General features: G+C 42.4%; 1 protein-coding gene across 3 annotated transcripts in view; it reads left to right on the plus strand.

Annotated features, from left to right (window-relative positions):
* Positions 1 to 23,879, plus strand: part of LOC147701129 (sialic acid-binding Ig-like lectin 7) — a 251,785-nt gene extending 227,906 nt beyond the window's left edge. For all 3 annotated transcript variants that reach the window (XM_086929896.1, XM_086929897.1, XM_086929898.1), the window contains exons 6-8: positions 1,187 to 1,312; positions 1,633 to 1,676; positions 16,204 to 23,879. In XM_086929896.1, the coding sequence (XP_086786022.1) occupies positions 1,187 to 1,312; positions 1,633 to 1,676; positions 16,204 to 16,293 (260 nt within the window). In that variant the 3' untranslated portion in view covers positions 16,294 to 23,879. The remainder of the gene's footprint in view (positions 1 to 1,186; positions 1,313 to 1,632; positions 1,677 to 16,203) is intronic.
* Positions 23,880 to 25,686: the final 1,807 nt, after the last annotated feature.

Here is a 25,686-nt window from a genome sequence, read left to right on the forward strand (position 1 = left end):
GGTTCCCTTTCTATATACACTTTATATTAATTAACCAGGTCAAGTCATTGCGAATCAGTGTCAGGACCTACCACAAATTGATAAACGTCTCATACCTGCCCTACTGTATGCAGACAATGCTGTATTAATGGCACATATGCAACTGGGGTTCCAAAGTGTAGTGACCAGTTTTTCTATGTTCACGTATAATTTGGGTCACAGAGTAAATACCTCAAAATCTTTTATCATGAAATGCGGGGAAGGTACTACAAAATGTAGAGATATTTACATTGAAAATAATAAGATCAAATTCACTAAAAATTTTCCTATTTAGGCATTGTTTTCGATTAGAAGGGTACATGGTCCCAGATGGTCCAAGCTAGGAAATTAATGTTTATTAAAGCTACTGCAGTGTTAGCTAATTTTTCCAGAAAGCTGGATATAGATGACCTCCTGGTAGAGTTATTGCATATCTATCAAGCAAATTGTATCTCCGCTGCTATGTACGGCGCAGGCGCCTGGGGCTATGCAGATTCACAGCCCATACAGCTTGTTTAGAATGCCTTTTTTAAATTTCTGTCCCAAGCAGTATATTTTCTCACATATGCCATTCTGAGCTAGGAATGCCGCACATATATGACCATATAGAAACAGACCACATATAACTATGGCATAGGATTTGGACCACAACAAAAAACATTTTTAACCTGGATATTTTAACTGATTGTCTAAACCTACAGAAGGTCTCTACTATACCATGGTTAAAACATGTGAAAAACATTATGAATGACCTTGGGCATCCCGAATATTTTGATGATCTGAGTACCATGATTACTCTTTCTAGAAAAGATCTTAAAGGAAGCTGTTTAGCGCTTCTGGATACAATTAGACTTTCTGCAGAAATAGGTAAGCCATCGGTTTTGGCGAATCAAATGATACGAACCACCTATAGTATACAGCCGTATCTAAAAAACATACATACTTTTGTTTGATAATATGTAATTGTTCGTTCATGTACAATAGGTAACCACATGAGGGTGTTTTCATTTAAATTTCGGAATGTATTTTAACATTTTCTTAAAGTTGTGCAGGTTGTTATAATTTGTATGATTATGCGCTTTTATGATTATCTTGATAGGAATCGAATAACGCTTTATTGAATTGAATTGTTTATTCACCTCTTCACTGTTGAATACATCTGATTTAGAAAGCTGCAACAACATGGGAAGGACACTAGTGATCGGAATGGCTATGGGGAATCTTCTGGTCCTGTCCCTGGTTGGAATAGTGGCCTTCTACTGTGTCAACAGAATCAAGAACAAGTACAAAGCAGGTCAGAGTCAGTCCATTGAGTTCATGTTTCACGAAAGTGGTCACATGTCTGCTACATTGATGGTAAACAGTGAAGTCAAAGGGGGTGGTGACACCTTGTTAAAATAGTGTTAGAAAATGTATTGATATTTTCCCAGCAACCCTTTATTTACAAATGCCATGCAGTGCTCAATATTCAGTATGTATCTGACTCTTTTTAAGTCTTCGAGCATCCTTATGGACCAAACTTCTCTCATACCTGGCCCTCTAAAGGGAACCTATTTTTAATTGGTATTTTTGAACTAAAATTAATATCCTGTTTTCTATCACTCCATATTACAGCTGAAGCAAACATCAAGGGTGCCACAACAGAGCAGACCTACGAGGTGAGTCCTACGTTTAGTTGTGTTCTCATTCCTTTTATTTGAAGCAACCCAATTGTCCACATTAAAGATGTTATGTTAAGAGGTAAGAGTAGGTGATTTCCATTATTGGGTTTGGGGTGAAACCCCTTCTGAGTAGTGTGCCTGGGAAGGCTTGATATTCTTGGGTACATTACATTCTGGAGAGCAGACAGATTCCATAAAAAACACTCCTTTCTCAAAGGTACACTAGTATGTTGTACCAACGTTTGCACAGACGAGCAGTGAAATAACATTTGCAACATTTCACTGTTGCAAAAAAAATAAAACACGTGTTTTCGTTGTTTGGTAGTATGGATGGTGGTAAAAAATTGCTTTGTATTAACGGCACAAAATTACTTAATCTAGCACCAGATTCAAGGGCATATTTATCATTATATCATGCTAGGGAAAGGGCAGGAAGGTGCCATACTTAATATTGTGTATGGTTAGGCTGTCCGATTTTAGGTTTAAACCTATAATAACTGATAAAACCCCACCAGAAGGGAAATAGCCTTCACCAGTGTAAACATATAAACACTGGAAAAAAACTCTGAACAACCAAAACTAAATGCCCTTTAAAGAAAGGAAAAGGAGAGTGAAAAAGTAATTTTTATTTCTTCCTGAATGGGTCAATACAATGTAACTTTGTTATATAAGGTAGCAGTAAGAAAGACTGGGCCAACATTATTCTGCTTAAGGTTTGTTGTTTAGGGATGTCACTAAAATATTGTTTCTTCATCCTTTTTAAAGTTATGGGGTCCTTAGTCTAAAGATGCAGGGGTTAGAAGCAGGTTTTAGGTGTTGTTTATTTATTTTATAAACTGTAGAGAATCAGGAAACATCTAAATCATTTGATATTTTGGCTACGTTTGAGTCTTTCGCTGATAGGAAAAATGTAGGTTTCGTCAGAATCTTTCCCAATATGTACCATCACATTTACCCACAGTGAATGGGTAAAAACCTTTGATACATCAGCCCCCTTTTTCTAGTGAGTCAGTATTGATTGTAGGTAAATTGCCAAACACCCCAGGCTTTAAACATTCAATGCAAATTATAGTGACAGGTATAAGTGAAAAGAGTGTAGTCACAGAGCATCTGGGTTACTGGTGAAAACCTGACACCAGACATTTGGAAAACATGGAATGCAGTTTCACTTGGAATGCTGCTGCAAAAAGTTCTTGCCAAGTTCAACAAAGATTGGAGTGAAATTGTTTGTATTTGCAGTGATTCAGGTACGTATATGAAAAAGTAAAAATTGATGCCCGAGCTGAAGTGCTTCCCTGTCAGAGATCCTTGCCACTTGTTAGATGGCAATCTGAAAACATCTTTACAATCTTCAAAGTTAATAAAGAATGCTATTGACTTTTTAGTCCACTCTGGTTCACTGTTTTGTTATGCGTGGGAGCTAAAACACAAATATTTCTCATTTTGTGCTTTGTGTGGCATCAAAGAAAGAGTCTTCTCAACTGTGTCACTTAGCCAGTGATTCTCAGTCCTAGAGGGCATGAATGCTATATTTTCCATGTGGCAACCATTTACAGAAATTTTGCTGAGTGATGATGCAAACAGCAAGAATGTGAGGATCTTTGGTCACATATTGATGTTGATTTGGAAAAAGGACACTCTACTGTATTCTTAGATTTTACAGGAAAGCATGACTGAGTCTGAAAACACCTTTTCTGCCAAGTGTTCAGCATAATTCGTGTAGATGTGAAACACCTCCTTGAGAGTAAGCTGGGTGATACTTTTAGTGATTTTGGCACTGCAGCATGTTCCATGCTCAAGTGCTTGCCACTTGGTAAGCAAAGTAATGTTGAGGAGCAATTCAGGAACTTTTATTTTACAGTATTTGAGAATAAGCCCTTCACCAACCATGGCATTTGAAGTCAATGAAGCCTCACTGTGGTACTCTGCACAAGTTATAGATCCCTTCGGTAAAGGGAAATCTTCTCTGGAATTTCAAAAGTGCTGCCTCATTTTTGACTGCTTCAATAACTCTGAGGGCATATGCACCTAGTTCAGTGCATATGTTGCAGTACTGTCACAGAGAATCACAATCTCCAGGTGCACCAGTATTCGCATGGAAAGCTATGCCAGTGGCCAGAGTTAGCAAATTGTGTACTGGCTATTTTGGCAATGCCTGTCTCAAGTGCCAATGTTGAGAGGGCCTTTGCACAGATAAATGTTTACATGAGAAGGAAAGAGTGAGCATGCATGACCAAAGACCCACTGAAGAAGTGTTTTATGGTGTACTACGATAAGTTTTATTTGTAAAATGCATTTGGACCTCATATACACTGTACCTACACTGTCTATATACCATGCAATATCAGTGCAGAAATAAAGCAATAATAAAAGCAAAAAGTTCCATAAACACAGGAAAAACGTTGTTGTTTTAATGGCACACATGTGTAAACCACTGTTTTTTAAGATATTGAAATCAACTGAAAAAAAACCACCAGAATTTACCAAAAATAGAAACTGAAAACAGTAAAGCCTATATATGGTGCATTCCTGTCTCTTCCCGCGCTGGTGCACAATGTGCTGCCGAACGCCAGCGCAGGCACCCTTGCACCCTGGAACAAGGGTGCCTGCGCCATTAGCAGGATTGTTTTTGTGTAGAAAGGAACATTTTTCTGCACCAAAAAAGTCAAATACTGCACACATAGAAAGAAGGAAAAAACGAGGAGAAAGAAACATATTTCTCCCTGTGTCTCCTCCCCAGGGGACAAGTATAAATTTTGGCGCTTTCACCGGTCTGGCACTCACATAGCTGCCAAATTTCCCAGGTCCATGTGTGATGTGCTGTTCCAGCCAGGTTTTCCCTTTGAATTCTGGGACTTGTAGTCGTGTTTTATAACAGAATAAAAAGACCACAAGTCCCAGAATTCAATGAAAATACGTGGAATTGAGCAGCACATCACACATGTATCTGGGAAACTTGGCAGGGCTGCTCTTATGGTAAATCTGGTAATGTGTCAAAATCCTTGTGAGGCAACACCAACATACACCACTCATTGAACATCTCCCTGGGGTAGTGTAATGCAACACAGCTATTTGTGCTGCTTTACTCTATAGTTATCAAGCCACTCAGGGCCACATGAGGTGGCCTTGCGTGCCTTGATAAATCACATTTCAAGGGTTGCATTGCTTTTTCACTTAGCTGCTGTTAGATTTGGGGGTCTCTAGTTGGCAGAGGTAGGTACTTTTGACAAATAGAGACCCTTACATCTAGTCAGGGTAAAGGGGTACACTCCTAAAACAACCCCTCCTAACCCTCTTGGTAGCTTGGCATGAGCAGACAGGCTTATCTCAGAGGCAGTGTGTAAAGCATTTGTGAACATATGCAGTAACCCACTAACAACACTACTGATAGACACCACACAAGTTGTAGTATAAAAATGAGTATTTTTATATAGACTTAACACAAGACCACAAATGACAAAAATCTGCAATACTGTACTTTTTAAAATGGTAGAATTTGCTTAGTTCTCTTTAGATGTAAAATGGGACACTTTTAGTTCAATGTACCTTTGGATGCATAACGCTATACAACAAAAGTGCTGAAGGGAAGGTGATGCGTTGGTTCCTTACACGCAAAAACCGTGATGCGTCGGGTCCCTACTGATGCGTAGGGGATGCGTCGGTTCTTCTCTGCAAGGAGAGGTGATGTGTCAGTTTCTTACTGCGCTTCCATGGCGATGCGGCCCGCAACGCCATGATGCAATGAAGATCCGGTGCAATGAAACAAAGATGGCGTCCACTCTTGGATGCAACACGTTGCAGGCATGCCCGACGGCTGTGCGACGATTCTTCTGAGACGCGACAGGCCCTGCGACATGCTTCCAGATGAGGCGGCAGCGTCTGGTGCAACGCCAATCCTCTTCTCCGGCAATGCATGGTGGTTTGACAATGATGGGACAGCTTGCAGCGCTGATACGCTTTTCCAGTGATGCGAAAACAGTGGCTGCAGCTGTGACACGCTTGACCGATGATGTGGCGGCATCTGGTGCGACGGCGATCCTCTTCTCCTGCGATGAGAGGTGCTTTCGCGTTGTGAAGCTACTGCGGCAGTTCGGTGACACGCTTTTCCTTCGTGACTCATGCTTCCAGCTCCTTGCAACACGCAGTCCCTCAGAAAGCCCAACACAACTGCAGGCACTTCCAAAGCACCCTTGAGGAGCTGGTGGGTGAAGTCTGTTGTCCCTGAGACTTCAGCAGTAGGCAAGCTCTTTCTCAAGCCCTTGTAAATCCTTCACAAGTTGATGAAAGTACACACAAAGTTCCTCTCTCCTTTCTTTGGCAGTCAGGCAACCACTGCAGGCCAGTACCCCAAGCAGCACTTCAGCTTAGGGATAGTCTCTCCTCAGTCTCTCTGGTGCCTCTCCTCAGCAAAGGTTTCTTCTTGTTTTCCCAAAAGTGATCTAAATCTCTGGGGTCTGGGTCCCCCTTTTTATACACAGTTTCTCATTGTTCTCTCTGAAGGCAGAGAGGCCTTTGCTTAGTCCAAACCAGTTCTGGTCAGTTCTAGAGCACTTTGTTTACTTGTCTCCTTCTTTCCTTTCACAGTGCAGGGTAGAGACATCAGACGCACCACAGGAGGTGGAGCCAGCATTGTGGAGGGAAGGCACAGCCCTATTCAGGTCCCAGGTGCAACTCCTTCCTCCCACCTGCAGGTAGATCTCTATATTTAGCCCTGTGCTGACTCACCCTGTCTCCTGGAATCCCCAGCCCCTGTCACTCAAATTCCAGAAAATGAATACACAACCTAGAAGAGGCAGGCTTGGATAGTTAGACAAGAAAATACCAACTTTCTAAAGTGGTATTTTCAAACACAGAATGTTAAAAACAACTTCACTAAAAGATGCATGTTATCAGTCTGAGATCAGGCATACTAAACTTGAATTTCTACCTAGTTCCCTGAGTCACTTAGGATTATAAGATGTAATAATCAAACTGCCCATTCTTGCCTATGGGGAACATGTAGCTTTGCAATAGTGAAAAACAAAAATGGCTGTTATTCACTTTTAGGACACGCCACACACACCAGGGCATGTCCTACCAGTGGCGGTGCGTCCATTGGGGGCGCTGGGGCGTTGCCCCACTAATGACAGGGCAGACAAATTCTTTGTTCTACTTCTCCGACCCTAACTCCATTAGCGTCAGAGAAGTAGAAGGAGGGAGGGACGCTGAAGGGGGTGGAAGGGGGCGGGGCTGGCCGGGCTGCGGCAGCAATCAGGGATTTACAGCGCACTATAGTCACAGCAATAGTTAGTGCGCATGCTCGTTTTTGGGCTGATCATTTTTACGATCAGCCCAAACATGCGCACTAGCCTTTTCCTTAGGAGACCGACGGTTGCTTCATGCCGCAGCCCCGGTCTCTTAATGGGCAGGGAGTATGTCTGCCCTCTACCAATCCTGGCGCTGCTGGTGCAGCGTCAGTAGAGGGGCTGGCAATGACGTCGCATCTGTTCCTGTTTTTTTAAGAGGGCACCCGGACCCCGGCCCAGGATGAGCAGTCGAGCAGAGGCAGCACGGACCCGTAAGTTTTCTTTTCTTATATTTTATTTTTAAGCTTCCCCGCCGGCCCCTAACCCCGCTCCCGCTCTCCTGCTAACCAGCAGTGCGAGGTGCTGACAGGGCCTGCCATGCTGAGTCTGCACTTGGGCCAGCTTGGACATGGTGCAGGGGTCTGCCTGGGGACCCCCTGTGGGCCTGCAGTGAGGAGCCCACCCGTGATCCCCATGAACTATGTCCAGGACGGGACCCGGGCAGCAGAAAACTCTACCGGAGGGGCAAACTGCTGGGCAAGTTATGTGGACGGCAAGCAGCTTAGAGGGTTCTTGCGCCAGATACAGAGGTGTGTGTGTGTACACGTGCAGTGCAGGGTACGTATTCAACCCAGTTTAAGATAGGTCATCCAGTGCAGAGTGTAAAGTTCCGTGTCTTGAGTTGGGGGTGGGTGAGCCTGGTGAGTAGCAGGGCAGGTTAGTGCGCCTGCTGGAGAGAACTGTGTGTAACCTGCAGTCATAGGTCTGTGTGCTGTGCTTGTATGACAGACCGCAGAGTGGGCTCATGTGCCAGCTGTGGAGAACTGTGTCCTCATCCTGCAGGGCAGGAGTTTGAACCTGTGGAAGAGAGCCGGGGGTCGGTGTGCCTGATACAATAGTCTCTGTGTGTACAGGACAAGGTACAGCTTTGAAAAATAGCTTGGTGAATTCGTGCACGAGCTGCTGAGGGCGGTGAGCTTCTTGAAGGGGTCACCCAGGGTACAATCTTAACAGGAGAGAAGTGTGTGTGCTGTGTCTTTTACTGCACTTTATGGGTTGGGATCGTGAAACAGTTGCTGCGTGGGTTCGTGCGCAGGCTGCATGGGGGTGCTGTGCATGTAACCTGTCGGTTCTAAAGACAGCTACCAGAAACATATGTGAGATTGTTTTAACGGTACCAGCTCTGCTAATGGTCATCCTTTACCGAAAAGTGGGAATGTTGCTTGTCAATCCCGCACAATGGATTCCTCTTCTAGTCAACTTAGAGAAGTCCACAAATGAACACAAATGGCGTCAACGAGAGTAATACCTCGATGCTGGGAGGGCTCGGGCTAATTTTAAGCTGGGGTACCAGCTTCGTGTCTAGCAGAAGGGTCAAACATCTTATGATTCTGGGCAAAACACTTAATCTCCCGTGTGTAAAAATGAATGTGTCCGTCTGTAAGCAACTGGTATTTGTGTAAAGCGCTCCGAGTCCTTCGGTGAAGTTCGCACTATATAAAACATTAAAAAAATTGGAGGGCAACTTTCCACTTTGCCTAGGGGAGGAAACGCCCTTGCAATGTCTCTGCTCACGGTAATCCAACAGTGGCCTACAAAAACGTGAACAGAATGAAAATACAGCATCTTTACCTGGTGTTGCAAATCCTCGTTTGAAAGGCAAGACAATTTGCGTACTGATAATCAGGATTTCCCCTAAACCTTAGAGTCTCTGGCGCTACCTTAGTAACAGTAGAGACGAGAGAGGCATTGTACCACACTAAGCAGAACATTGGGATTTAATCTGGAACTAAAGTAGGCCTGCCTCGTCTCCTTAACTCTCAGGGTAAGTCCACCCTACCATGTTTAGCATGTTCACTGGAACGTGTTCACTACACCTGGTGTGGCGAGTTTGCCGGAATGTTTTCACTGCATTATGGAGTGGCGCTATCGCTGCACTATGCTTGGCGCGCTCACTGGAATGTGTTCACTGCTCCTTGGAGAGGGATGGTTCTGGCATTAGTTGCACAGCAGAGATGACCAGCCTGTTCTGAACCAGGCCTGCTGTGGCAGAGGAACAGTTTGAGCAATCGGCGGGGGAAACATCCTTTACATTGCAACTTTTACCATGCAGTGCCTTTACGACGCAACTTTTACAACGCAAACCATTACAACGCATTGCGCTGGGGCTGCGCTCTAGGATAGGGAATAGGTTTAATTTACTATCCAACACCTTCCCTACTATCCACAGGGACTGGAGTTGGAATAGTAAATTAAACTATTCACTATCCAGCGCCCCAAAGCACTATGCGTTGTAAAGGCATGCGTTGTAAAAAGCGCGTTGTAAAGGCATGCGTGGTAAAAGCATGCGTTGTAACGTCATACATCCATCGGCGGGGCTGGGGCAGACTGAGGGGCGTGACTGCAAGTGGCAGTAGTTTACTATTGTATATGGGTCGAACATTTGGTTTAAATAAATGCATAACTATAAGCCCCTGCTCCACATCAGTTGCCCAGTACAGTCACTGGTTACTTTAAAAGCATACTTTAATTTTACAATTTACCTGATGTAAAAGCGAATGATCCCGGAGGGTGGGTGGGTGCGTATCCTCTTCCAAATGTGGCCTCAGCCACCCAAGCTCCGTCTTTGCGGAATACGAGACACTTCGAAGATATAAAATACCTAAATAAATGGGTAGTTATGGACATCGATTGCATACTTCATATTGGTTGTCAAAATTTATCCTGTCCTGCTGTCTTCGTCCCCTGTAAGTTTCCAAGGATGGTGTTACATTATAACTGCAATTTAAACAAATAGTGATTTGTAAAATGGCTTCTGTACACCTCCAAGCACATATCAGAGCACACAACAAAAAGAAGCACACGTTATAACTGTGAGGCGCTGATGGAATGTAACACAATCATTGTTTACATTCAGCAGGTCACTCTCTTCTTTGTCAATAGTTGCCTGTGTGGTCGCTACAAAAAAATGCTCATGCCGTGCAGTATAATCCACACCAGGTTATGACCCTAAAGCTGTGAAGGATCTAACAAACTTCACCAAAAAGTGAGGCTTTGCAGCAGTAGCGCAAACATCAATAACCCTCACAGAAGAGGGCTAGCACAGAAGTGAACTACACAAACAACATCACATTTTCCTGTGCTCATCTCTACTTTTAATATTCTTTGGTCAGAAAGCTCCCTTGCATTGTACCTTTTTTCACCAGTACAAGATCCCCATAACAAGCAAGCAGTGGTGAGCACTGTAAGGTGCTTGAGGAGGACAGTGTGAAGCTGTCACTGGTGGGCAGAGATGAGCTGGCTCTCATGGGCAGCGTGTGAAGGTGGCATTGGTGGATAGTGTGAGGTGCCAGAAACAGTGGACACTGTAAAAGTTAGCATAAGTGAGCTCTCTCTTCCACACTCTATCTTGCTGTCTGTTACCATACTTTTTTTCTGCCACACTCTAAACAATTCTGTGTGGTCCTCTATGTAATAACCTCCCCCAAAAAATCCAACACCAAGCAATTTCTTAAATGATAAATGATTCAATCGTATTGCTTTATTAACCTTCCTGCTTCTTCAAGTTTGCTTGAAAATGCATCATTTGTCATCTCCTTTTTCAAACTTTTCTTGGGGAGAATCCCCCCGAGCCCCCCGTAGGTTGTTCAGGCTTGCTCGCTACTCCTGCTCGCCGTAGTGCAGTACAACAATAATGTTATGCCTTACCAGTTTCAAATGTCACCACCCGCCACTGTGTCCTACCTTATACCTACAATGCACCCTGCCCTTGGGTCTACCATAGGGGTGAATAATATGAAGAAAATGGAAGGTTTAGGGACTGGGGAGTGGGTACACTTGCCCCGTCAACATGGCAGTACCAGACTGCACACAGGCTCTGCAATGGCAGACCTGAGACACATTTTAACAGGCTGCTTCTGTGGGGGGCACAGCCAGTGCTGCAAGCCCACCAGCAGCATTTGGTTTACAAGCCCTGGGCACACTCAGTGCACTGTACTAGGGTCGACAAGTAAACCAAACCAGCCAATCATGGATCACTAATCCATACATCAATTTACCATAAGGAGCACTTGCACTGTGGCACTGGACAGCAGCGGCACAGTTCCCAAAGCATCTGTAACCAGCAAAAACACATGAGGCAACAGCAACAAATGGAAGGGAGACCCACACCAAGGTGCCAGGTCTAACAGTTGCTTTATGCAAAAGTGACGCAACCCTTTGCTAAATATCGCCCTTTGTCTCTAGAATGTTGGACTCCATTGACAGAATTTACAGGCCAATGGGGCCAGTGTGATGTCATTGTGAAGATTCAGTGTGAACTGGAATGATAGACTTTGACCACGTGGGGTGTCTAGGCATTAAACGATCACACTGTGCTCCAAAATGAAGCTTGAACCTGGGGTTCATGGTGGAGGTCTTCGCAAGCACATTACAACTCGTAATAGAAGCAACTTCATTCTGTGTACTGTTCCTAATAATTATCCCTGTTGATCTGTGGTGCCAGAAACAGAGCGGACATGCAGCCTTTAAAGAGCAATTGCTTTTTACAGAAACTAATGCTTGTTGGCAAGGAGTTTCGACTTCTTATGTAAATGTAAATCCATACTTGTAAAGCGTGAACTACTCCCCCTTACGGGACTCAAGACGCTAGGGGTGGTTATGGAAATTAAGTGAGCTATTGCCCAGAGTCACATGGTGCTGAGCGGAGCTGCCGCTGGAGCCGGGGATCAAACCGTGAGCCCTGTGGTCCGAAGTCAGCTGCCCTGGCCGCTGCACCACTACCACTGCAGGTTATGGACGAGGGTCTCATTTTGTATTTAAAGACCGTCACACCAACCTTAGGTCGTCATAGATGTTCACCAGTTTCCCCTCAATCTCTGGACACTAAAGAAGTATTAACAGAGAAGGCCCGTTTGAATGCCTTCTCATGCTTAAAGTGGAAGTAAACCCTGTCGGAAAATGTGACTGTGCCTTTGTTTTTAGCACAGCTGGTCATAGACAGAGATGGCTCCAGCACATATATTTGCATATTCTCTTTTGCTAGTCTAATGATTTTTTGCTCGGCAAAAAACAAACTCTGCTTATTTAACTATGTTCTTTCTGATGCTGTGGCCTGGTTGAACCAAGCATCTGATTGTATAAACCAGCTGTTTAAGCCAATTCATTTATTAAATTGCTTCAATGTGGTAAACTGCAAAAAATTCTTCCACTCAATATATCTAGTAAGACCAGTTAGCAAAAAGAAATTATGTAAACATGACATGAAAGCTCCTAAAATATATACAAATGCTAAAAATGCATAGCCTGAAAGTAAATCATGATAATTAAGATAAAAACCCTGTGCGAATCTATAGATGCATACCTTTTATACCTTCTAAAAGAACACAAAAATTCAAGATAAACAAAATACTCAAGCATTAGCAAGCCAAATTATAAAACATTGTAAACCACAAAGACTCCTGTCATATTTCAAGGCCACCAGTCAGTATAATCCTAGAAAATAATTCATATAATCAAATTAGGTCCCAGACAACGGACTAGATGCAGCCTAAAATTCATTCTAATCTATCATGGCCTTCTGCCTTTTCCAAGTTTTCGTTGCTCCTGATCTCCCTAAAGAACTTCAAAAATGTGCGGCCAATTGGGTTGATTTTTCCTTTAGATAACCTTCATTCGCGGTGGAACACACATGTATTTTTTCATAATGATTTAAAATAATAGCACAAATAAATTCCAACACATATATAAAAAGATGCTGAATGGCAAGGGCTGGAGTGGCCGTAGCGGGCACCAGGCCTTTCACCGGTGGGCCGTCAGGGAGGGGGCCGGTTTTGGGTCCCTGTGGGGCTGTTTTTGTCACAGAGGGCCTGCAATATCAGCCCCCGGTAACCTACTCAGTTGAAACCTTCCCTTGCAAACAGCTCGGCTGCACCTTCTCGGGGGGGCGGCCGAGCAGGTTGCCAGGGCCGGTTTCGTTTTTGGTTCCCAGTCCGGGACCCACTGACGTATTTAAAGAATCGGTAGGTAAAATATGTTGGATGCTTCCAGGAGAGGGGATGGCGATTAGCTCCCTGAGAGAGGTTGCAATAAACCAGGGTGTAGACTAGTCCAAAAAAAACTCCTGCTTCTAACTTTTGGCTTCAAGGGTGAGGGCAACTAGGCAGCTATCTCCATACAATATGGAATTGTCGCACCTTGATGCCTTCTGGAGAGGGGTAGAAACGTGTCTTAGTGAAACTGTTACAGCTGAGTTACCAACTGCGGCAAACTATACATCCTAGACATCTGGGGAGAAACAGAGTTAAATAGATATCTAAGATCCTCTTCCGGTTGGGGCTAAGGGCAGCAAGACCAAATATTGTCTGGCAAAGGAGCACACCAAGGCCCCACAAGTGCGGAAGTGGAAGGATTAAAACTGGCGTATAATGAGTGGAAAAGGTGTGTACCTGGGGTGGGGATACCCAAAGAAATGGGACAGGATTTGGTCAGGGTGGGAGACAGGGTAATACATTACTGTAAAACTCCAGGCAAAGGTGTAGTTTCAACGGGTAATTACACCTTTGTGTGGAAAGAAAAGGGGTCATGAGTGTGAAAAATAATACTGTGACTTTCTGGAATGTCAGTCATTGAGGGGCAGAGTTTTCATAGGTTTGCGTCTCTTTTGTGTCACGCAATGGGGAGGAAAAGCAATGCAACCCTTGAGTGTAATTTAACGAGCCATGCAAGGTCACCTTGCATGGCCCTGAGTGGCTTGATAAATCCGGAGTAACGCAACACAGCGCAAAACACTGCATTGTGGTACTCTGCCTTAGGGAGACATTCCATGGGTGGTGCACGGGTGTTCCCACCCACACCCATGGATTCTGAAGCATTTCCAGGTTTACCATAAGCGGTGGACCAGGGAATGTGTTCACAACTGCTAAACATCCCCTACCGGGTGGTGTAATGGGGAGAAATAGGTTTATTTCTCCTTGTTTTTCTTCTTTCTATGTGTGCTGCTTTCTGCAGCACACATTACAAGAGGACAATGCCCCAGAGGATCGTTTTTGTGCAGGAAGATATCCCTTCCTGCACAGAAGCAATCCTGCTTACAAAGCGGTGCTGGGAAAAGACAGGTAGGCGCTGTATAAATTTAAATGCGGCACATTCCTGCCCTTTCCATGTCACATGGCGCAGCAAGGTGACTAGCTGTGCTGCATGACTTGTTCATAAATAGTGCATCCTTGACTCTCGTGCTGTAGTACTGGGTTGGTGCTAACCTGAACATGAGCTAGCACACCATGTATGTGTGTGTAACATGTGCTACAAAGACAAATATTATATCATGCAAAATCATAGTGTCACAATTGCACCCATAAAACTCTTTTAAATGCATGCTCCAGATATGACAAACACGCTCAGACTATCTGGGTGTCGTGCTCTGAGGCCTCTATTCTGAGTGCCCCTGTGGATATGGTGCTATTTACCACAAAGGTGAGAGTCCACACCTTAGAATTTTGAATTCTTTACCTGTAATTGGGATCTCTGCCCAAGCAGGCAATTGCACGGGTTTCCACAATTTAAGGAATCATTCATAAATTAGGTCAATTTACAAACCCTGATGCAGCAGGGTAAAGATGGATGGCAGCTAACCACTTGTCTCCAGAGCATCCGGTACACGGGCAGTGTGTGGGAACATTTACTGAGCAGCTCACCCTCGGCCCTAATATCTGCCACACTCTAGTGAGATAAAAGGTTGTGTCTCTCTACTCCATCTTCTCCTCCTTCCCTGATAGTATAGCACCCAGATATCTTCCTCACCCACTCTGGAGTCGTAGCCCATCATTCGGCACAGCAGCATGACTACCTTCTGTATGGATGTGAGGATAATTCCCTTTCTGCCCTTCATTGCTCTAATCTGCAGGGCTATGCTTAAAACCACTGTCAGAGTAATGCATGGCTGATGACGATGACTGTGTGCCAGCTCCTGTTTCCCTGAACATGCGCACGTGGTTGGCATCCAACGTGGCTATGTTTTGCTTACACAAGGTATTTCACAGGACAGCAACTCATTTGTCCACTGCAGTTTTTCTCTAGATGGCGCTCTGATAGAGACTTAATCCCTCAGGGAACGTTTCTGCCAGTGGCTGGAAGAGACGTTGTACCTGGTTGACCAGTCCTGGGTCCTCTGGCTTTTGATATTTCATGTCTCAAGAAGGCCGTAGCTGAACTGAGCAGCTCCTGCATCGGTGGTCTGGCCCGTCCGCAATGGCGGAGGAGCGTCGCCTCAGTGTCAGCAGCAAAAAAATAAAACGATATATCAATATTCCTTTATTTCTAAGCCGCTTCCTCTGTCAGCGTGTACAGGGAGGGGTGGGGCCAAGGCATGGGAGGGGAAGACGTAGTGCTAGATATACTCCACAAGTGCTCATGTGTGCTTGGCCGGCCATCCCAGGCTGAACAAAACTCACATGCGCACTTAGGTTTCTACAGCCCTGGTGTTCAGTGCAGCTTGGCTGGAGAAACCTCACAGACTGCGTGGTCTGAACAGGGCGTCTTTCTAGCCTGCTCAGGCCAATCCCTGCACTGCAGAGCAGCGCAGGTATTGGACAGGGAGTCTGTGACGTAGTCACAGTGTGTCTGCTGGGACAAGGAAGTCCCAGCACCGAGGCGTGAGCGGGAGGTGACCGGCAGCAGGTAAGATTCACTTTTTATTTTGGAATATTATTTTAAAGGACACTAGCAGTACATCGTACGGAAGGCAGATTGGAGGTTACAGCAACTCAACAGCAGCGGGCGAGGTATTCAACAACGGTGTTGCTGTGTGTCGGATACACACACAAAAGAGTAAACAGGACACATGGCACAGTTCATATAGTAAACATTCCACAAGTTGGACTTTAAGAACAGAGTTAGTTAATTTCGAATGCTGGGCCGCCTCAATTTCACTGTTTATATTGTTTAATTTACATACCGAACACCTTATTTTTAAATACAACTTTTAGCACGAGGAACGAACATGAGGAAAGAGCATCATGAACAGCTAGTTCAAGGTTGCATTTTCAGGCATGGGAGCTAACATGTGTAATTAAAATTACTAAACGATATTTTATTAGATGAGCCGAGTATATTTGAAGGAACAGTGTTGCATTATCTCTCTATTAAATTAGCATTTGATATTTTTCATACTTTTTAAATTCTCCATCTAGGTTGAGCATGTCTCGCTGATCACTCACTGTCTACGCTTTCTTATCTTAAAGGTGCTTCAGAAGACACAATCCGAAATTTACCTGAATTTGAACAAGGGTCAGAGAGAGAACATGGCAGGACCAGGGTCCCCGCCAGTTTAACAGGAACCTGCAGGCTGAAAGAAAACCGCTGCCATGAAGAAAGCGCCTTGATCAGATCTCCAAAGATGCCTTCTCTCTCGCTAATTAGCTCCCAGATAAAGCACGCTTTAAACTCTTCCTTGTACATACCTATCCGTCTCGTATGTAAGCAGCCACAGTATCACCTTTATCTGTAATCGGTTCAATTTCATGTCATTGCCAGATCATAATGATCAAATTAGATTTTGTTGGAACTACAATGTACAAATGACAAACCCTTCTTACTGTCTCATAGGAAGCATATTACAAATACTGATGGAATAACTCAACTCTGATAGCAGCCACACGATCTATTCAGTGTCGTTTTATATCATTGGATCAGTTTAACCCCTGGAAACCTGGTTTTGTACAAATACCTTTGTTTATAACTAGTACAAATGACAAAACAATGTGGCATAAACCATTTATCCATGCGTCTAGAGTAATATGCTATTTATTTTTTCTGTTATGGGAGAGGAGCCCATTGTCTAGCAAATCTCTTTGTGTGGTGCATAGGGGTCGGGAGCATGAGGTGTGGATATGCTAAAAGCCAGTTAATTGCATAATAGGCAATTTTTGGGTGTACATTCAGAGTTCTCTCTTAGTATGTGCTGGTGTAATGTGGTGGGCAGTGCTGACGTAAACATCCAACTACATGTCTGGATCTAGTAGTTCAGTGGATTAAAGCAGAGATCTGTGTTTAACCTCAAGGATGCTAGTTAGATTTCTATGGTCCACTCAACCGCTCCTCCCTCTCAGGTCGCTAAAATGAGTACCACCGAGTTGAAAAACACTTCTAGTGCTAAATTGTTCTCTAGGACACCAATACCTAAGCTAAAAATGTAAGCACTGCATTGTATAGGTGCGATTCCATTTTAAATTTTTTAGACGCCAACTACGTTGATTCTAGATTCCTGCCCAAGAGCCGATATCTCACTAGCCCCTGTGAAAGAAGCATCTTTCTCCCACTCTGGGTCAAGGAATAAACATCTTAAATGCAGCAGGAGCCCATATAAATGTACAAAGGAGGTACAGCACAAATCTTATCATGCTCAATAGCATGTGAAGTTTGTTGTACAGTTTCCATGGGAGGAAGTCAATATTAATCCAAAAACATAGTTTTGTTACCACCCCATCTTCTGTGCGTGCATATAAGTGAGTGCACCCAAAGGCAACAACTTATGAAATTTGCTGAGTCCATGCATATAAAAAATGACCTTGTTCTTTAGAGCTTGAAAGCATGGTCCACTTTACGCAAAGAAATGCACTGAAGTTTGTCCATCACTTGTAGCCTTTGTTTTTTCCACAGCTGATTTTCCTGTTCCCCTCTGAGCATGCAGACAGACTGATTAAAAACACAGTTTTTTCTCCTCAATACTTGCACCATTCCGGGCATACATGGGCTCGGATTGTTATGGGACATCCTACCTCCACACTCTGAATGTCAGACTTCTCACACATTGGAAACCCTCCAGCTTCTTGCATGTTATGCACTCAATTGATCTGTAGATGTTAGACATTGGATGATAGGTTGTCTGGGGTGTGAGCCCTGGTCAAGCAGCAACCACAATTCTAGTCCATGGTAAGGCATAAGCAAGCACAGTATTTGTGCCAGACTTCAAACATTAAAACAGTGAAACACCACACAAAAAGATCCCACACCAGGTTAGAACAACAGAGCAAAAACCAATCAGTGGAACCAGAGTACTGACTTTCTAAAGTCTGGGGGACATCAATAAATTAAAACAATCTCATGTTTCTCAAGATGGTGCAGAACTAAGTTCAGTACATTGCAGTAGCTTGGGTGTGTCTTCTGTGGATGAACCTGGTCCTAGTAATCCAATAGGACCTAAACCAGCTGAATGTTTTTCTTTTTCCAAGGAGATTCAGCGTAGTAAACTGGTAAAAAGAAAAAAACTTGGGAAAACAAGGAGGGGCAGGAGAAAATACAGAAAATATAAGGATAGGCACGAGGAGCCAGAACAAGAACAAAGCTTAGGTTTTAACCGAACGATCGAGGGGACTGCCACTAGAAATTACCTTAAAAGTGATTAATCTATCTAAGAGTCCTATTTCGGATGTTGAACTGAATGTTTTACAACCTGTTTTATCATTTTGTCCTGAAGAGGATTGTGATTTTGTAAATTGATCTTTTTAAATTTGCAAGAATATTGAAATTGAAAAGTTTCTTCACTGGTTATGATAAGAGATGTATTGTAGGTAGCAGTTGAATGAAAAGATCTGAACTTACGATTACTGATGTTCAAGAATACATGTATTGTTATCTTTATCTAATGAGAATGTAGTAGATATGAATGACTTACCTAGTATTTTAAATGTACAAACGGACTATAGTTGCACTAGTGGTTTAGCACCATCATCCAAATTCACCCCACAAGGGATTTGCAACTATTGATTTAGTTAACAAAGCTTTGTGTGAAATGCACAAATTCCAAGACAGTAAAATTCCTAAACATCCTTCCTATACCAAACATTTTAGTCTGTCCTTACAAAAACACAAGACTCTTATTGATCTAGGCTCGGATGAGTCGATCGTGATTAGAGAGGCTGATAAGAGCGAAAAAAAATTGATTTTACAAAGGGAATGACTATGACTATGAGATCCGTAGACAGCTAGGTGATACAGAAAGCTATAAGATACTAAATAGGAATCCAATGGCAGAAGCCACTGGTTTGTTACTAACAGATTATATTCTTGGAAAGAAATGGGACTCATAGATGAAAACGAGGTATTCTTTTATTTACATGCTTCCCAAAGTATACAAATCAAGGGAGAAGCCACCCGGAAGGCCATTATTTCAGGTATCAGGGGCCTTACTAAACACCTATCTGAATATGTCGATATTTTCCTCAAACCTTTCGTGTGCAATTTACCCTCCTTCCTCAGGGATACCACTGATGTGTTAAATAAACTAGAGGATGTGGATTGGGACTCATCACTACTTTTTACCACTTTGGATGTAGTGGGACTATACACATGTATTGAAAACGTTAGTCTAATAGAACACTCAAATATGATCATTGAGATGTGTGATTCCATACTCAAAAACTTTTTTTACTTATTTGAATATGAATGGTACCAACAAGTGAGAAGAATGGCTATGAGGTTGAGGTTTTCTCCCTTTTCCACCAATCTCTTTATGGGATAGTTTGAGAGGGAGCATGCCTGGTCGCTCAAATTGCCCACTTGGACTGACAATATAATATTTTGGGGTTGTTTCATAGAGGACATTCTGATGATTTGGAAGGGTAGTATTGAGAGTTTGGCAGAGTATGTTTAATATTTGAACAATAACATGAATGTGAGCTTCACTAATTGTTTCAACAAAGATCAAATAGCCTTTTTGGATGTACGGTTGTACATTGCTAATATCAAGATTCAGAGCAAATTGTTCAGTAAAGAAACCACGACTAATAGCATATTGAGAACTGACAGTGCTCACCCAACATCTATGATCTCAGGAATGCCTTATGGGGAAATGATTAGGTTAAAAAGAAATTGCAGTATGGAAGAGGATTTCAAGCTAACTATTATGGATCTTAAACAAAGGTTACGAGATCGGGCTTATCCTGAATCTATCTTTGATGAGGATGAAAAATGAATAGCTAGCAAAAAACGAATTGATACTCTGAAGACAAAATCACAGAGGAAACATGTAGAAAGGATAGCATTGGTTCCGACCTTCGACAAAAATCATCCCCAGATCTATAAAATCTTACAGAAAAATTGGGACCTGTTAAACGGTGTCCATGGGCTGACCTCTGTGATTACTGATAAACCGCTAATCAAAAGAGGCCCTACCATTTGAAATAAGATTATGAGGAATTATGTTAGACCACACACGGGGAGAACATAACTGACCCAACTTATTGGCTTCTTAACTTGTGGGGCGTGTGGTGTTTGCAATATTGGGGTCAAATGTAAGGATTTCCAATACAATACACCTAAGAGACATGTCATTCCCCAATTCGTTAACTGTAATAGTACATTTGTAATATACAGCAAAGTTTACATCAGTAGTACTAGTAGAGCACTTAAACTAAGAATTCAGGAACATAGGAGAGCTGTAAAAAACAAAGATGACAGGTCTCCATTAGTCCAACACATGATTGCTAACCACCCAGATGACATGGCGTTTGGGTTCCATGAAATCCAAAAGCTGGAAACTGATCCTAGAGGCTGGAACAAAGAACTGAGGCTAAGACAAAATGAAGCCAAATGGATTAGTAGACTAAGAACTATGTCCATGGGCCTTAATTTGGAACATGAGTTATATTTCTTCTTGTAGGAGATTCTTTGCCTACTATTTCTGTAGAAAAGATATTGTGTACTATGACACTGTTCAGTCATGGCTTGGTGTGCTGAAGCCTCTTTGTTTTATAGATACACTTGGTGATTAGTTAATGATCGATTTAATGGCGATTATAGCCTTTGGGAAGCAATGATGATATGGCATTTGGCATTATAGATGAACTTTAATGCTACTGCTAATATGTCCCATTATACCTACGGTGTCTCACATCTGGAACACATAGATTGCTTGTTTTGTTGCAAATGACGAGCTTGAAATTATACTGCTAACAGTTTTTCACACACCTATGGTGCTTTTTATGTAGAGCACATAGTTTGGCAGTACTCTCCAAATTTTGGATTTTATTGGGTACTATGCTTCAATTGATTTGTGGCTGTTAACTTGTGCGTGTGACTGCCCATCCATGAGTGAAAATATATTTTTTTGGTTGATGTTGATGATAATTATTTTTTGATTCTGTTGTTATTAGAACATATATTAATTTTTGATTAGGTTGACTTACATATACTATGTAAGATCCTAGGTTATTTGTATGGGACCTTGTATGATATTGACATCTCATTTTTGAGCTTCTTCCTGCCTTTTTTATTTTTCACTTGGACTGTCCTTTTGAAATATGATTTGCGTTTTACATTTATTTGGGGGTATTTCAGGTCGTGGAGCTATTATGCAAGTGGTTTTGTCGGGCTCCGCTTCAGTCTATCATTTTTTTAAATGTTTGCCCATCAGGTAATTGGAATTAATTAGTTCTATTCAGGAATTAAGGTTTTTGAAATGTATTCAATTTAGATCAGCTTTGTTCTACATTGGAAATAACGCGTTGCCACTATTAAGTATAAATAGCTTATATGGAAACTTACGTGGGTTTGTTAGCATTTTTAAAAAAAAGACCAGAAGCCCAATTCTCAGGATTTGCTTTTATATCAAGCAGAAATAACGTCTTGTAACTGTAATGTGGATGTTGTACACATGGTACCTCACCTCCGAAAGGGAGCATTGTTTTTGAACATTAGTGATTGGAAGAATTACGCAGAGTTTCTGAATAAAACCCTCATCGGGTTTTCTGTAGTTATGCTAAGTCTGGGCCTGATTGAGTTTGTACTTGATAGGATAAGATATTTAGGTGGGAGAGCTCACGTAACCGTCCTCACAGTGGTGGCTTGGAACTCGTCCTCTGATTGGCTGGGTGATTGGGCGGACCTGAGTGAAAACCTCTATCGGTTTTCTACATGACTATTATGCTAAGTCTAGGCTTGACCAAGCCTTCACCTGATAGGAGGATGTGTTAGAGTTCAGAGCATACTGAACCGCCCTTGAATGGTTGAGACCAACTTGCTCTCTGATTGGCCACATTACATTGCGGACCAGAGTGAAAACCTCTATCGGTTTTCTGCATGACTATGATGCTAAATCTAGGCTAGACTGAGCTTTCATCAGATAGGCAGAGATACCAGAGTGGAGAGCACATTGAACCACCCTCAAATGGTTGAGTAAAACTCGCTCTATAATTGACCGCATGATATAGTGGACCGAGTAAAAACCGCACCCTATTTTCAGCATGACGTTTGTATTGGGTTGGTTAAGTGCACCTCTGATAGGCTGATGTTTTTGGCGGTAACATGAATTCTTGATGATTGACTGTTTCATGGTTTAAAATGAGTGTAGGTGATGAGGAATCCCATCCCATGTGGCAAGAAGACTGAGGATATTTGCTCAGGAGGTGAGAGGATTAACTGTAGGCGAGCGCCTATACTTTTTGCTAATAACAGCGCTTTTGGCAAATTTGCACTTTCTTTGTGGGTAAACATTTTTTTTTTATGACGGACACATTTTTTTCTTGGCTAATTTAATATGAATCAGCGATTCATGGGTAGGTAGTTTGTTAATACTTGTGGTTTAAGCTAACCTTAAACACTTTGGTATTACTATTTGGACCTGGTGTGAACTTTTTTTACTGACAGACCTCGTACTTCCAAGCGTAGATTAGGAAGAACCTACACTGCTTTCTATGAATTTTATCTTTAAGCAAATTAGCTCAGGGGGACACTGGTGACTCATATTGTAGATACTAGATACATGATTGTGTATTTTCAGGAAATGAGTATTATGATGATATCTTACTGTTGCTTTTTGATCTTAGTCCTTACCTTCTTTACGCTATGGGGAATGCCAGCGATTATATATTAATCAAGAAGGATTTTTTTCTGATAAGATTTAACTGCATTTATTTATCAATAAAAAAATCACACCATTCTTGGAAATTCTTATCTCAATGAGTATGATTAGATGTTTATCCCTTTTTTAGATTTGTTTTTATAATAGGATTCCGGACTGAGCTCACTTTGCATTTTCAACTTTTATAGACCGAGAAGAACCAAGGCTTTAATTTGGGTGATTGATAGCATGCCACGAGGGGTTCACAACAGAAAATATATAACTATTCTCCATCGGATAGTCTGCTCCATTTGTATTAATGCCATGTCATATTTAAGTGAGTAATTTTGCATTGAGCTATGAATATTATTCAGCAAAAAATGAAGCTATAGAGACCTTACAACTTATTATAGTGATTGTTCAGTGCTTATTAATTTTGTTTATCCTTAAAACTTGCTGTGGAGATTACTAACTGATTTGTAGAAGACTATAACGTCTGTTTATGGGGAATTGGAGAAAAGTGGAAATAAGATGTAGATGATAACAAACATGATTGACCTATCTTCTTTTTAGCTTCAAAGGTGACATTTATAGGAAACTGGTTACCATCCCACTTAGTGCATTGAGAACAAATCATTTTAGCCAGAATTGATAAGATTGTATAGATTCTTTGTGCATTGTGTTTTTACATGATGTCATGATCTACATTGATCTTTTATAAAAATAAGTATAAAATGATTGTGAAAATAACTGATATCATTATAGTAAATTACAGTGTATATAGGCAGGGGGTAGCTTATGCAATTTTGACTGTGTAATATTTAACGATTGCTCTGTTGGTCTAAGAATTAGGGACAGAACACACTCGTCTTGCTGATAGTTGTCCTGTCTCTCTTGTGTCTTTATTTAAATGTTGTGCTTTAATTTTGAAGTTATTTAGTTGATACTAAAAATGTTTATTCAATTGTTTTTACAGCCCTGATGTACTCCTTTAATGGACGAATGCGTCGGCAGGGCTGATGCATGTATTTATTCTTCTAATTGTGAAAATAAAAGCAACATAGCTGAATTCAAGAACTATCAAGACTCCTGTCTACATATGTTTCAAAGATTATATTGCACTTGACATTTGAATTGCTTTAGATATTAGTGTGCTCCTTGATACTATCTTTACTTTTTAAAGAATAAACTGCAGTATAGTGGCTAAAAGCATAAAGCACCACCTGGGGCTTTCTGGTCGTGCTGGAGTGGGTCGAAGTCAAAGGTTCAGGCCGACCATAATAGGAAGTGGCTATTGATACATTGATGACTAATTAACTTTCATTCATGATAATTGTAGCTTCTGTTATCACTGTTGTGTGAGGACTGTGTTTTGAAACTCCTAAAATATCTTTTGTGTTTTGGCATAAAAACAAAAAGAAGAAATACACCTGGTTAACTGAATTTATCTCATTAGATTAATTGAGACATGCATTGTTGAAATTGGTTTGCGATGTGATGATGAGACATCTGACAAGTGACAAATTGAAACAAAATTCTTTGTGAAAAATAAATCCCTTATAGGCACCATTACCTGATTAACTTTACCCAAGCCCACAAGGTTATTTTGGGTTTCCCAAATTTGTATACACTTTCTAAAAGTGGCATTTTCAGAATAGTATTTTAAAATCCGACTTCACAGTAAGTTAGGATCTTAATTTAGGATTCCAGAGACTCCCACCATGAACCAGTCATCTTTTTCACAGTTGGAAATTACATTAAGCAAGGCTCCTCTCCAAACTTTCCCTGTAGTCAGTACCTCCTTTGAAGGGGTGGGCATTGACATTGTGGGACCACTGGACCTCAAGACAGCCATGGTCAACAGGTTTATCCTGGTCTTGGTGGACCATGCTACCCAGTACCTGGAAGCCATCCCGCTCAGGACAGTGACTGGCCCGTTTTGGGACGTGCACTGATGGGGATTTTCTATCGTGTGGTGTTCGACAGAGAGGTGGTGTCTGACTGAGGTAAAAAAAACTTCATTTCCAGTTATATGAATTCTCTGTGGAAGGAGTGTGGTGTTACATATACGTTCACCACTCCGTACCACCCACAAGGTAATGGACTGGTTGAGAAATTCATCCGCACCATTATAGACATGATTATGGGTCTTGAGGAACCTATGAGGCATAAGTGGGACGTCCTCTTGCCATGCCTTCTTTTTGCTTACCGTGAGGTGCCACAAAAGTCCCTAGGGCTCAGCCCCTTTGAACTGTTGTATGGACACCCAGTAAGAGGACCTTTGAGTCTGGTCAAGGAAGGCTTTGAGCAATCTCCCAGGAATCCTTCTCAGGATGTATACAGTTACATGCTGGCCTTCAGGAACCAGACTCGGCGACTCAGGCAACTCGCTCAGGCGAATCTGGAAGCAAACCAGAAGGATAGGAAGCGGTAGTACGATCAGAATGCCATTCTGATTGAGCTTCTACCTGGACAGAAAATGTGGGTCATGGCTCCTGCAGAGCCGTGTGTGTTCCAGATCAGGTGGACCGGACCATTTGAGGTGGTGGAGCGCACGAGTGATGTCACCTATCTGGTGAACTTGCGGTCTCCAAAGAACCCTTTGCTGGTCCTGCATGCTAACCACCTGCAGCCCCACTTAGAAAGGTCCGAAGTGGGCATGATCCTAGCAACAGATGATGAACTGGAGGAGGAGACCAAGCCTCTTTCTGACCTCTTGTCTGCAACAGAGCAAGATGGGTCAGTGGATGGCGTCAGCCTCTCTGCCACACTGACCCTTGATCAGCAGCAAGATTGTTGCCAACTGTTGGGACAATTCTCTGATTTGTTTTCCTTGATTCCTGGAATCACAGAGTGGTGCGTCTATGATGTGGACACTAGGGACAGT

Source organism: Lissotriton vulgaris, chromosome 7, assembly GCF_964263255.1.
Source record: "Lissotriton vulgaris chromosome 7, aLisVul1.2, whole genome shotgun sequence".
Lineage (NCBI taxonomy): Eukaryota > Metazoa > Chordata > Amphibia > Caudata > Salamandridae > Lissotriton > Lissotriton vulgaris.